At 42.2% G+C, this 15,130-nt stretch overlaps 1 protein-coding gene across 1 annotated transcript in view; it reads left to right on the top strand.

The window, feature by feature from the left end:
* Nucleotides 1-15,130, top strand: part of LOC306851419 (glutamate receptor ionotropic, kainate 4-like) — a gene marked incomplete at its 5' end in the record, with an annotated part of 194,993 nt that overhangs the window by 66,939 nt on the left and 112,924 nt on the right. The window contains one exon of the mRNA XM_079387624.1: nt 11,782-11,960. Within this exon, the coding sequence (XP_079243750.1) occupies nt 11,782-11,960 (179 nt within the window). The remainder of the gene's footprint in view (nt 1-11,781; nt 11,961-15,130) is intronic.

The raw sequence follows: 15,130 nt of genomic DNA, 5'->3' as shown, positions 1-15,130 counted from the left end.
AGAGCGGCATATGCACCCAGACATGTCTACACTGTGTTGTATGTATTAGGAATGTTATTACGTGTATAGGAGAAAAAAATAACCTAAAGTATCGATCTTATCAGGCTAGTATCGATCCGATACCAATACCAACGTTGGTATCGATACTATCGATATTAGGATCGATACGCCCACCCCTACTCTGCAGGTATTGTAAATAAACAAGAGCGGACAACAGCGAAAATAACAAAATAAATTTTATGTTCCAGGCCGTGCAGGGGGTGTGAAGTGCAGGGATGGGTTGGTGTCTGTATTCAGAAAGGCACAGAAAGCAAATAACGCGAGCCACTAAAGGGACATGGTTAGCTCCTTGCTAGCGGTAGCCTGTTACAGTACATAAGATTTCACTCTCAGTAAGGAGAGATGAGGATGATGGCGAATTACTTACAGATCCTGAGCACCACTGACAAGCATCTGATCTTGTGAAATGTGTGGTAAGTACTGTTGCTCCATAATGTAAACATAGTTTGTGTGATCGCGTCTCTTGAAAGTGAAACTATAACGCGATCGATGGATCGTTCAAAAGCAGTTTCAATGCCTCGCATATTAATAACGGCTCCCTGATGCCCGCGTTTTATATACAGTATAATTACCCGACGATATAATTGCGAGAGAAAGTATTTAAATATATATTTTCCTCCCTGTGCTTCCTTCTTGCTGATGAGCCGTACTGTGAAACAGCCAATCAGAGCAGAGCTCAACATTGAGCAGCACTGTGAAACAGCCAATCAGAGCAGAGCTCATTATTATTCATGACCCTGCCAAATAAGCCAATAACAGACCGTTTCATTCTAGGGAGAAATCCTAGGGTTGTAAATGGACATGTAAAATCGTTTCTGGAGATTTTTTGCCCTTACCTAAGCCACATACCTTCTGTGTAGATATCAGAGAACAATTTAAAATACTGTATCAATGCATTCTATGGCACCTTTAAGTTAAAGGATGGTAACTGTAATCTTTTAATAATCATTCTAATTCTATGAAAATAGCAACATCGATACCGTTGGAAACACTTTCAGAATGACTTTTTTTCCAGGTGTTGAACAATAAAAACACTGACACGTTGACAACCAATCAGAATCCATTTGTCGTTACAGCACTGAAGTATTTAAAGCTAAAGGTGACATAACATAAGCACACGCTTATGATAATATATTGTTGGAAGTTAAAATAATGTACTATTAATATTATCATTGTTACTTCTACAGTTATTCCTCAGTGTGCACAGGCCTTCAGAACGAATTTGAAAACTTTATGGTTATTGTAATAGTTATTCTTGGTGTAAATGGGCATTTAATTGACGCTTGAATAACATTTTTTATTACAACATGACTTTCCCAATGCGATTTCCTTTATATAGTTCACATAGTTATATAGTTATAAGAGAAATGCTATTTGAAATCTTAAAGATCCCTATTCCCACATACAGTAAATCAATCTCAAGAAATCAGTATGCAAAATACTGTAAACTAATTACCAAAAAACATTTGCAAAGGTGAGAAATAAAGGATAATTTCATGGTAGAGCAGCAGTTATCAGTAATGCTGGTAATATGAAAATTTATATGTCAATAAAAGACATTTACCACCATTACAAATATTTTCCCAAACAGCTGTTAGAGGATGCTATTGTTGATGTGTTTGTAGACCTGTAACAAATATGTATGCACCTTTGGCTAGCCACTCCAGGCAGTGGCAGGTCTGGGGCCCATTGTGGGTAATAGTCACTTTTGCTTTGGCTGACAAACATTATGAGGTTGCAAAGTGGGCGTGCGAGCCAAAGGCTTGCAAGGAAATACCGCAGACCATAGTGACTGCCCTTCAATACATTTCTATAAGACGCGGATGATGACTCCCTGTGCTGCCAGCGTAATAACCCTGTTCACCTGTACCTCTGTGTTTGCTTGTCGTCTTCCGTTATTGTTTCTTTTTCTCTCACGCTCAGTCTCACAGGATGTACAGCTCTCATTAATCACTTAGCACGCTGACAGCTTAATAGAGCATGGCCCACTCATGAATACTTCACAGAGTTGGCTTGCTGAGATGACACTGTAAAAGGACAGTTATTCATTCGGCTAACCTATACAGCAAGAGGCCATTGAACGCATGACTTTATCTATTTTATATAAAATACATATTTTAATATTTATAGCGCAATATGTCTGTTTTAATTAGATTTCTGTGTGTAGTTTGATGATATAAAGTTCTTTGAAAGGCTTTCTTTAAATGTTCTTTAAAATGGTCCAACTTTTTTAATTGAACTGATCAAATGTATAGCTTCAATGCAATGTCAGTTTGTCAAATGCGTAAATGGAAATGCAATTTGCTAATATTGGAGGATTTGGCATTAATTTGACAGGATAGTGAAGAAGCAACAGGATACAAAATAAACATAAATCAGGGTCAGGTGAATTTGAAATCAGCCTAATTATACCAATTTTTTGCACATTTTGCAATGTTGTCATGTAGAAGTTGCATGTCACTGCTCAGGATAGTCACTTATGAAGGTTTTGAAACCTTGTGAAGGTTTTGTGTTTGTGGTTCTAGTTGTACGTACCATAAACCAGTTTCCAGCTGTCACATTGTTATTTAGGTATTGCTTAGGTGATTGGCTCAAAAACAAATGTGTCTGTAATTGCCCTTACAAAAATGAACCATGGTTTTACTACAAAAAAAAAACATGGCTATTGCAGAAATTGGTTCTGCTACAACCAAAGTGTAACCATGGTATTTGTAGTTAAACTGTGGTTATACAATTGGTATTCAGTCTGCCAAAAAACGATGGTTACTATACTTTTACTATAATAATACCATGGTTCATTTTCGTAAGGGTGCTAACCGATAGCTTTTGCTATTGAGATGAACAGAAATGCTAGCCAACTGTTTTTATCACTCAAATTAATAGAAATGCTAACCGATAACTTTTTATGTTGAGGTGAAGGAAAAATGTAAACTGATAACCTTTTCTGCTGAGATGAATAGAAATGCTAACTAATAGCTTTTAGCACAAATATTAATAGATAGAAATGATAACTGATAACTTTTGTTGCTGTGATAAATGCTAACTAATAGCTTTTAGCACTAAAATTATGCTAACCAATAACCTTTTCCATTGAGATGAATGGAAATGTTAACCAGTAGCTTTTACCACTGAAATTAATAGAAACGCTGATAAGTGACTTTTAATATGAATATAAATGTTAACTGATAGATTTTGTCACTGAGATGAATGGAATAGCTTTTACCAATGAAATCGGTGGAAATGCTAAGCAATAGCTTTTGCTGAGACCCATTGAGATGAATGAAAAATGCTAAACGGTAACGTTTGCCATTGAGACGAATAGTGATAGCTTTTGAAAATATGTAGTTTTTCCTCATTCCTACTACTGTATTACCCTTCTTTGGATGAGGTGCTAGGCTTCATCTGGCTCCAAAGGTTCGTACCATGTAGTGAGGCAAGTAAGGTCTCATTATTGAACAAAATTGCCTGACCTGTACTATCCAGTCAGGAGACCCAGAAGATCGGCAAGACCCTGTGTTCGTAAGGTATTTCCCAAATTATTCTGAACAGGGTCAGATAGGTGAGCGCTACATTCTCTTTCAAGTTTGTCCTCTTGAACTAAAGGAGCTCACAGATTTAATTGAAAGGAACTGAGCTTTGGTGCCCAGATTGAACACAGAGAATCAAATACACACACTTCAAAGAGGTTTCCCACCTGTCAGGTTTGCTGTGCCTCTCCGCTAGGAACAGAAATATTGTACTACTTGTTTGCCTGACTTTCTTCTCGGTGCTTTGACGTGATCTGTAATTAAAGATGATTAAGTGAAGAATTCAGCCCGCGTCCCACAGAGAGATGAGAACCGAAACGTGGGTGAATTGGGATGAACTAATTCTCCTGCCTCTTCAAGAAGAATACGATAAATGTGTAGATAAAATAAAGACAGTACTGTAAAATCAAACAAAAAGCCCCTGTAATGAAAAGTCAGTGTCACGGAAGTCGTAGAGAAAGGATCGCCTTTCTAGAAAAGGCCACTTGATATGAAGCAGGACGTTGGAAACTCTCTTTTGTCTGGCTGTGTTTATTTCTGAAGTTCTCTCCTTTGTGCTGGAAGATATTAATTTAATGTGATAAGGAGCGTAATGGGATTCTGACATGCGTTGTTAAAGGAGGAAGACAAAAGCTTTTTTTTCAGTGGCTCACACCCCTTCAGCTTTCCCTTTTTTCTGTCTAATGAGAAGAAAAGAGTGCAAGAATGGTTGTCTGGCCCCGGGCAGGATGAGATCTGACTCTAACTCTTTTTCTTTTAGCAAGTACTGATATAAAAGGTTTACTGAACTCCTCAACTTGCTTATTTTGAAAAAACAACAAGATGACCAGACAGCATGACTCTTCAAAAACTCTTCAAACTGTTAACTATTGTAATGCTAGGGTATATTGACACCCCATATCAAAGAAAGGATGAAAAGCTGCTGGTATGAATTAAAAATTAACCTTTATTATAAATATGCACATTATTGATCTTATTCAGATTAATCCCTGTATATTGTATGTCCCCATAATTTTTAATCAAAATGTCATTGTAACAGCACAGCCAGGCTCTCCACCCAGCCAACTATCACGATCTGCATCACCTGAGTTCTAACCACGCGCACCTGCACCTCATCATCACCCTCATCAAGAGCACTATAAAGGCACTCACCACAGTCACTTCATCGTCCGATCTCGTTGATGCGACGTGGACTCCTATCAGCCAAGTCGATACCCGATGAGTATATCCTCACTTACCTTCCTGTTGTACTTACCTTCTGCTCTCCGTTCTGCTGTCCTGTTCTATGTAGATTGCCTTCCGCTGTGGTCAGCCCCGGTCCTCAACGTCTGCCCAGCTCCGAGCACCTGGAAATCACAAGGGTTGCATTCAGTGCCTCATCTACTGCCATCACCAACCAATATAAGAAGAGCACTTACCCCTCGACACCAGCTGCACTGTTCTCTGCACGAAGCTTGTCAATAAAGTCACTGGGTTGTTCACTTACCTTTTGTGTCTGACGTCGTCTCTTAACAGAAGATCGGACCACACCGTTGACACGATGAGCACGCCAGACCCTTTTCAAGAACTTGTGGACACTCTGAAGAAGCTCCTCACCCAGTCCGCTGCACCAGCACCTTCACCCGCTCCGTCTAACCCGCCAGCCATCAGTTCTCCCTCGCCAGTGATGTTCGCCAGTCCCATGGCCCGACCAGCGCCCTACTCAGGTGAACCTGAGAATTGCAACGGCTTCCTCCTGCAGTGTTCGCTTACGATAGACCTTCACCCACAGATGTTCACTACGGATAAATCCAAGATCGCCTTTGTCATCTCTTCCCTCTCCGGTCCAGCACTGAAATGGGCGGAAACTATTATGTCCCAGGCCGGTCCCGCTACTCAATCCTTTGCCCAGTTTATAGCCCATTTCCGGGAAGTTTTCAGTCACACTCCAGGAGATTCCACGGTGGGCGAACAGCTATATCAGCTGCGGCAGGGTTCCATGACCACGCATGAGTACTCCCTCAAGTTTCGTACCCTCGCGGCCGCGAGCGGATGGAACGAGCCCTCTCTACTGACTGCCTTTCGTCAGGGTTTGGATCCAGCTGTGCGCCTACAACTAGCGGCGCATGATGACACCATCGGCTTGGAACAGTTTATTCAGTTGGCTGTCCATTGTTCTAGGAGAATGCAAGCCTGCCGCACTGATTCCACAACACCCCATATTGCTAACCCTCCTTTCCCCCGACCAGCGACCCGAGACCAGCCTGAGCCCATGTTGACAGACTCCTACCACCTCACGCCGGCAGAGAGGCGGAGACGTTTGCAGAGGGGCTTATGTCTATATTGTGGAGACGGCACTCATACGATTTCGGATTGCCCAATTCGCCCGTCCCAGCTGACGGTGAGTGGTATTCGTCCAACCTTCCCGAAGATGAAACCCCTAACCACTCGTGCGTATCTGACAGTTGGTTCCATCTCCTTACCAGTTACCGCCCTCCTCGACTCCGGCTCTGCGGGGAACTTCATCGCCGGATCCCTCTGCAAACAGCTCCAGCTCCAGACCACAGCCACTGAGACCGTTTACCAGATCAAGACCATAACAGGTAAATCCCTGTCCCGTCGTCATGTGAGACGCTGTGTCGGTCCTTTACAGCTTCGCATTGGGCTTTTGCATCTGGAGATGATTCATCTGTTGGTTTTGGAAGAATCTAGTGTAGACATCATCTTGGGTCTCCCCTGGCTGGTCCAACACAACCCGACCTTGTCATGGCGCAATGGAGACATCTTAAAATGGGGTAATTGCTGCTTCCCTCAATGCTTTCCACATCTGCCTAAACCCGCTTCCAGAGCCCCTGTTGCCTTACCGCTCCACGCCACCACCATAGAGAGCCTGGTCGCTCAGCAATCTGTCGACATTCCTGCGGATTACTTCCAGTTCAGTGACGTCTTCTGCCCAAAAAGGGCCTCCCAATTACCACCGCACCGGCCATGGGACTGTGCTATCGACCTTCTACCGGGTGAGCCAGTACCACGGGGTAGGATTTATCCGCTCTCACTACCAGAACAGAAGGCCATGGAGGAGTACATTTGAGGAGGCCTTAAGGCAAGGATATATTACTCCATCTACCTCCCCTGCTGCTTCCAGCTTTTTCTTTGTGGCTAAAAAGGATGGAGGTCTTCGTCCCTGCATAGATTACCGGAAACTCAATGATATAACCATCAAATACCGTTATCCCCTTCCTCTTGTACCAGCTGCCCTGGAACAACTATGCGGTGCCACCATCTTCACCAAGTTGGACCTCCGCAGCGCTTACAACCTCATTCGAATCTGGGAGGGGGATGAATGGAAGACAGCTTTTGTCACACCCACTGGCCATTATGAATATAGGGTCATGCCCTATGGGCTGGTCAACGCCCCCTCCGTCTTCCAGGGATTTATGAATGAGGTGCTCCGGGAGTTCCTCCATCGTTTCGTCGTCATCTACATAGACGACATATTGATCTACTCCCGGAGCCTGGCCGAACATCGTCGACACGTTGCGGAGGTCCTCCAGCAACTCCGTAAATACCATCTTTACCTCAAAGCCGAAAAATGCACCTTTCATCAGTCTTCAGTTCATTTCCTCGGATATATCATTGACAGTAGTGGCATCCGCATGGACAAGAGGAAGGTGGAAGCCATTACTTCCTGGCCACAACCCACCACCATCAAAGAACTCCAGCGTTTCCTTGGATTTTCAAATTTCTACCGTCGTTTCATCGCCAATTACAGTACCGTCTCCAGCCCACTCACTGATTTACTCAAGGGGGGAACCAAGACATTAGCCTGGAACACTAACGCCACCAAATCCTTCCAGAACCTAAAAGAAGCCTTCACCTCCGCACCTCTCCTGATCCATCCCAACCCTGACTTACCTTTCGTCGTGGAGGTCGATGCATCGACCACAGGAGTAGGTGCGGTCCTTTCGCAGCAGCAGGGGACACCTCCCAGACTCCATCCATGTGCCTTTTCCCGTAAGCTCAGCCCGGCGGAAAGGAACTACGATATCGGAAACCGTGAGTTACTAGCCATCAAGCTCGCTCTAGAGGAATGGAGGCATTGGTTGGAGGGGGCCATACATCCCTTTCTGGTGCTAACAGACCACAAAAACCTCCAGTACTTACGAGATGCAAAACAACTGAACCCTCGCCAGGCCAGATGGGCTTTATTCTTTACTCGTTTTAACTTTAAGATCTCCTATCGCCCAGGTCCCCGTAACTTGAAGGCGGATGCACTATCACGAGTCTATTCTCCCGTGGAGACTCCGGAAGAACCAGAGAGTATCCTGCCTACTGAAATAATTACTAGCCCTATCCAATGGTCCTCTCCACCAGTGGCCTCTGCCACTCCTCCAGCCAATCCGCCGGGCTGTCCTCCTGACCACCAGTATGTTCCCAGGACCCAACGTATCCCACTCATCCACTCCACTCACACATCCCTCGGTACTGGCCACCCAGGGGCCAACGCTACTCTCTCGTTGCTACAAGACCGCTTCTGGTGGCCCAGCATGGCCAGGGACGTGAGAAGGTTTGTTCAGGGCTGTCCGGACTGTGCCATATCTAAGAGCTCCCGTCATCTTCCAGCCGGTAAACTCTTCCCACTACCCATACCTAACCGCCCTTGGTCACACCTAGGAGTGGACTTCATTACAGATCTACCTGCCTCTGATAACTTCACTTGCATACTGGTCATTGTGGACCGCTTCTCCAAATTCTGCCGTCTGATCCCGCTCTCAGGGCTTCCCACAGCCCTTCAAACTGCTGAACTTCTATTCAATCATGTTTTCAGATACTACGGCATCCCGGAGGACATAGTATCCGACAGAGGACCTCAGTTCATCTCAAGGATTTGGAAAGCATTCTTCTCAGTCTTAGGTCTGACCGTAAGTCTCACCTCCGGATATCATCCGCAGTCCAACGGACAGACTGAACGTAAAATCCAGGAAATTGGTCGCTTCCTGAGAACCTTCTGCCATAGCCGCCAGAACTCCTGGAACCAGTTTCTGGGCTGGGACGAGTACGCGCAAAACTCCCTGCGTCAAGGCGCCACTGGACTCACGCCCTTCCAGTGCGTACTCTGTTTCCAGCCCCCTCTATTTCCATGGTCAGGAGAACCCTCCGACGTCCCCGCGGTCGATTACTGGTTCCGGGAGAGCGAGAGAGTCTGGGACGCTGCACACCATCAGCTACAGCAGGCAGTGCGCAGGCAGAAGATTACAGCGGACGCCTGACGCTCAGCCACTCCCATTTACCATCCTGGACAGAAGGTATGGCTGTCTACCCGGGACATCAGACTGCGCCTGCCTAGCCGGAAGTTGAGTCCCAGATTCGTTGGCCCCTTTGTCATTATCGAACAGATCAATCCAGTCACCTACAAACTCCAATTACCTCCACAATACAAGATCCATCCGACTTTCCACGTCTCACTACTAAAACCCTTTTCACCTTCTGTTTCCCCAGAGCCTGGTCCGGTCGAGGAACCCCCTCTCATCGTGGAGGAAGGTGCCATCTACAAGGTCCGAGAGATCCTGCATTCCCGGCGCCGTGGTGGTAAGCTAGAATACTTAGTCGATTGGGAAGGCTACGGCCCCGAAGAACGCACGCTCATGGGTGCTAAGAGAGGATGTCCTCGACCCGTCACTCCTGGAGGACTTCCATACCACTCATCCAGAACTTCCAGCCCCACGGGGTCGGGGTAGGCCACCACGACGCCGGGGTCGGCCCTCGGGAGCGGGCCGTGGAGAGGGGGGTACTGTAACAGCACGGCCAGGCTCTCCACCCAGCCAACTATCACGATCTGCATCACCTGAGTTCTAACCACGCGCACCTGCACCTCATCATCACCCTCATCAAGAGCACTATAAAGGCACTCACCACAGTCACTTCATCGTCCGATCTCGTTGATGCAACGTGGACTCCTATCAGCCAAGTCGATACCCGATGAGTATATCCTCACTTACCTTCCTGTTGTACTTACCTTCTGCTCTCTGTTCTGCTGTCCTGTTCTATGTAGATTGCCTTCCGCTGTGGTCAGCCTCCGGTCCTCAACATCTGCCCAGCTCCGAGCACCTGGAAATCACAAGGGTTGCATTCAGTGCCTCATCTACTGCCATCACCAACCAATATAAGAGCACTCACCCCTCGACACCAGCTGCACTGTTCTCTGCACGAAGCTTGTCAATAAAGTCACTGGGTTGTTCACTTACCTTTTGTGTCTGACGTCGTCCCTTAACAGTCATAATCTTACAGTAAAATGATAGACTTCTCTCTGTTGATCTATCCCAGCACTCTCCAATCATTGCGTTTATTTTTGAGTACAACACCCACATATCAAAATTCTGTTAATGGCTACTGTATAGAACCAAGTCCACATCTTGAATTTATTTTCTTTTTCACTAGTCCATACACTCAGTTGATCTACCGTATGTCACAGAATAAAAGATATGTTGTTGTTGCTGATTTGTCGTAACTGTTATACCAACATTAAATATACAGTACCTACTAGAAAGCAGATGTTTAGTTGAAGAACACTAATTGCGAACACCACATATCCAAAACCATCTGGTTTGCTGGTCTAACTGACAAAAATGTTCAATGAACATTTTGCTAAAATTTGAATGTTTTCTTCTGAATTAATTTAAAAATGTTAGATTGGTGTCCAAATGTTTCAGGAAAAATGTTTCTATGAATAATGTTTTTCTACTAATGTTTTGTGAACATTATTAAAGACCAAATAAGTGAACGGATGAACATTCTATTAACATTACAGGAAGAAAGTTTGTTCATAACTTGACAGAACATTTTCCCTGTTAATTAGGAAGCAGGCATTCTGCTGGTTTAGCTTGTTGAAAACCCTTCTAAAACCAGCCTAACCTGGCCCAGAGACTACATTAGACCAGCAAACCTGCATTTTTTGTTGTTGTTGTTTGTTTGTTTGTTTCTTCAGCAGTGGCAGTTAAGCACAAGTCTAGCAGAAGTTAGCACAAAAGCTGACTTTACCTCAGATTTGAGGAATTGTTTATGCATTGTAGCGTAGTCAAATCCAGTCCTCTGAGTGCATGTGTACATACTTGTTATTTACCTGTGCGAATAGTCTTCTACTATGTTTGCAATGTGCTCCGCTGAGCTTTTAAGTATGTGTGTATTTTCAGCTGTAGCATATGTCCATGTTGTGTGTGCACTTTAAAGATAAATGAAGTTGGCGCTTTGTAAAAGCCCAGTGGAAAGTGATAGCTGAGGAAATGACTGGCTGCTCAGAGTGAATGGAGGCTAAGCCTTTATCACAGTCTCTGTGTGGGAAGCGGCTTTGTGCTTTTCTCTTGCCAATGCTGGAACCTTCTTTTTAACACCTTACCCACTGTGCTAACTTAACCCTGCACTCTTTCATCTTCTCATTTACCTTCCATGTATCCTCACATTTTGCCCTCTTAGCCAATCCTCCCTAATTTAAAGTCCATTAAGCCGAGCAAAATTAGCAGAGTTGGTATAATAACTCAGTGTTTTTTTGATGTTCTCACAAGTTCCTGTCCAACTTGATCGGCGCAGTAGCTCGCAATCCTATAGCTCCATGTTTAATGTAGTGCACTAAATGTGAAATTGCATGTGATGTGCAATGAGCGAAAGACAGAAACCGAATGCTTATGGGTAATCAAATATACGCTGAGTAACTCGGCAGGAAATTGAGATGACAGCTGTGAGCAATGGCATCGGCCACTTTATGTGTGAAGTCAGCAGCTAAAGCCTTTCAGATTTAAAGAGTCAGATCATAAAAAAACGATGTCACGTTCTGTTGCGATAGAGTGTTGTGCATTTCGCAAGTCCTGTATTCTCCTGGGCCTCATAATTGCCAAAGGAACCGAGATTAAACACTCGGGTGATTATGATTTTGCTAATTAAATTAGTTGCGGACATACAGTACAGCAAAAAATAAAAGCTGTGTTATCATTGTTGAATTCAATTAAAAAATATTGGCAGATAATTTAGCTGAAATTTTCAGACAAATGTAATTGCATTATATTTATTACACCCACAGAAAATCGACTCTAGTCCCTTAAAAGGGACTATTCCATGGTATCATAATTGCTGTGAAAAGAGAGGGAGGATGTATTTCTTGTTGTGAGCAAAGGTGACATGATTCAGGGCGCTGAAGTTTTTTGTGTGTGCCCCTTTTCAACAGGCCTATTAAACCTGGAGGTGTTACTGCGACAGTTTCTCATCTCCAAGGAGACCCTTTCCGTTCGCATGCTGGATGACAGCCAGGATCCCACCCCCCTTCTCAAGGAGATCCGCGATGACAAGACTGCCACCATCATAGTGGATGCAAACGCCACCATGTCTCGCATTATTTTGGAAAGGGTATGTCTCAGCTTGACAGTCGGCCTGTTGTGCAAAAAAAATCATTATTTTTGTCTTAATACCCATGAAATAAAATCAGTTTAATTAAATCAAAAGCAATAAATGAATTAAAACCAAATTTGTGCAATGTAATTAGCTATTAGCATTATTTATTTTTATTTTCCAGTGAGTTAAAAGTGAATGTATTTTCACTAAAAACACATTTCAATATTTTGTGAAATTCTTCTCAAGTAAAATTGCCTTGTTTAGGGTTGTTTAGTTTTTTTTAACTGAAAACAAGACAAAAATGCTGATTGGTAAAATGGTTTTAGCAGCATATCCCATGGATAAAAAAGGTAATTGCAACTTTTTATCTCATAATTTTGACTTTTTTTTTCTTGCAAACTCTCACAAAAGTTTATGTCTCACAATTCAGACTTTTCTTCTCAGAAATGCAAGTTTATTTCTCACAATTGCAAGTTAACATCTTACAGTTGTGACTTTTTTTCTCAGAATTATATATATATATATATATAAATAAATAATGCATAGAAAGTTTATATCCCAATTGTGAAAAAATAATTATGAGATAAAAAGTTTTAAATTTAATTTTAAAAGCAATTTTATAAGCAATTAAATTTTTTGTTTATTTATTTTTTACTACATGATACAGGGAAACTTTTACAATAAGTTTCCATAGGATGGAATGTATTGAGAGGAATATGCTGCAACTAGTAACTACAGAATGTCACATTTTATTATTAGCTGTTTCAACACATACATGTTTTACTAAATAAAAAGAACAGCACTTTTAGAGTTCATCCCACTCATTGATGTGATAAGTATTGGGACAGTTGAACATAAGGCAGATTTAAAAGATTAAAAGCTATTATTTAGTTGCAGTCTGTGACCCATAGACATCACCAGACTCTTGGTCTCATCCTTTGAAATACTTTTCTTATAAATTCCTTGACTGAACTGGCAGGGTGTTTTGGGTCATTGTTCTGATGCAATATGAAGTACTTCCCAATGAATCTGATGGCATTTTCTTGAATATTGGTTGGCAAGATGGTTTTGTACCCTTCCAAATTCATCCTGCTACTGTCATCATACATTAAGTCATCAGTAAAGTTGGGCCTGTTCCAGAGGCAGTCATGCATACCCATGCCATGACACCACCTCCACCATGCTTTACAGATGAGGCTGTATGCTTGGGATCATTTGCAGTTCCCATCACTTAGATAAAGGTTTATCTTTGTCTCATCGGTCCATAAACACAGTTCCAAAACTCTTCTGGCTCACCTTTGTGCTTTTTTGCAAACTCTAAACTTACCTTTCTATTTTTGGTGCTGGTCAGAGGTTTGCATCTTGCTGTGTAGCATCTGTAATTCTGTGTCAAAGTCTCCTGAGGACAGTAGATTGTCAGAGCATCACCCCAGCTTTCTGAAAGTTGTTGATGATTTTACAGACACGTCTTTTAGGGTTAATTTTTACAGATTTTACACAGATTTTATGATTTGTCTGTCATCAACTACTGTTGTTTTCTCAGCCCATCAGGTAGTTGATGGTTGCTGGTGGTTTCCAAACTCTTGATTTCTCCATGCCCTTTATTTTTGCCATAGCTCTAATTGACTTCCTCTTTTCTTTTAGCATCCAAATTGCTTGCTTTTCTCTCAAAGTCAGCTCCTTCATCTTCATCCTGGTTTGTGTGTGTCATCATCGAATGCAAGATTCAGAATAAAGAAGTAATAGATATAACTGATACGACACATTCCCTGCTTTTAATATCTGAAGAATTAATGCAACAGGAGACAGTTGATCACTTAGAAAGACCTGTGAGGCAACTGTTCCAATACTTATGCTCACATCAGATAGAGGGATGAAACTCTAAAAGTGCTGAACTTCTTAGCTGGTAAATCATTTATGTGTTGAATCACCCAATAATAAAATGTGACATTCTGTAGTTTTGTCTCATATTCATCTTTTAATCATATTTGTAAAATTAAGTGAGTTTTTGCCTGAAACAAGCAAAATAATCTGCCAATGGGGTAAGCAAAAAAAAAAATCTTATTTCAAACAGAAAACAAGATTATTTTGCTTACCCCATTGGCATATTATTTTGCCCGTTTCAAACAAAAACTTGATATATTTATATATATATATATATATATATATATATATTTTTTTTTTTTTTTTTTTTTTTTTTATCACAGAATTCTAAGCTTTCATTGGAGAATAAGAATTTAAGATGGGGGTGAAATATCATTATGAAAATTTGTTTTTTTCTCAAATACACGTTGGACACAATTACTGGCACCCCTAGAAATTCTTATGAGTAAAATATATCTGAAATATATTCCCATTCATATTCACAATTTTGAGCACTCCAGGGTGATTATGAACATGAAATTATCCAGCCATAGCTTCCTGTTTCACAGAAATATAAATAGGAGGGAAAACAAAGCCCAAATTCCAAATTAATCACCCATCTCAATGAGAAAAACCAAAGAATATATTTCTGATGTGCAGCAAAAGATAATTGAGCTTCACAAATTAGAAAATGGCTTTAAGAAAAGAGCTAGAGCAGTGAAAATTCCCATTTCCACCAGCAGGGCAATAATTAAGAATTTCCTATCAACAGAAAATGTTATGAATCTGCCTGCAAGAGGACGTGTGTCTATATTGTCCTAATGCACGGTGAGGAGGAGAGTTTGAGTGTATAAAGACTCTCCAAGGACCACAGCTGGAGAATTGCAGAAAAAGGTTGAGTTTTGTGGTCAGAAAACCTTAAAAAAATTATCAAACAGCACCTACATCACCACATGTTTTTTGGGAGGGCTTCAAGAAAAAAAAGAAAAGAAAATGCTTTCACCAAAAAACAATCTCCAGCATATTCAGTTATCAGACATAACTGGAACTTCAAATGGGACTGGCTTCTATGGTCAGATGTAACTAAATATTTTGCTTTTTAGCAGCAAACACTCAAGATGGGTTTGGTGAACTCAGGGATAAAAAGTACCCCATGTGTACAATGAAATATACTGCTGTATTTTTGATGTTGTGGGCCTATATATCTGCTGGAGCTCTTGGACATCTTGTTTAGACACATGGCATCATGGATTGAGTGAAGTGAACTGAAGAGGAGAAGCACCGTCATGGAGCTGTGAATCTGAAGGATCTGGAGAGATTCT

The sequence above is a fragment of the Barbus barbus genome, assembly GCF_936440315.1.
Source record: "Barbus barbus genome assembly, chromosome: 31".
Classification (NCBI taxonomy): domain Eukaryota; kingdom Metazoa; phylum Chordata; class Actinopteri; order Cypriniformes; family Cyprinidae; genus Barbus; species Barbus barbus.
Note: the sequence above shows the minus strand (reverse complement) of the source record. Positions and strands in the feature narration are given on the sequence as shown.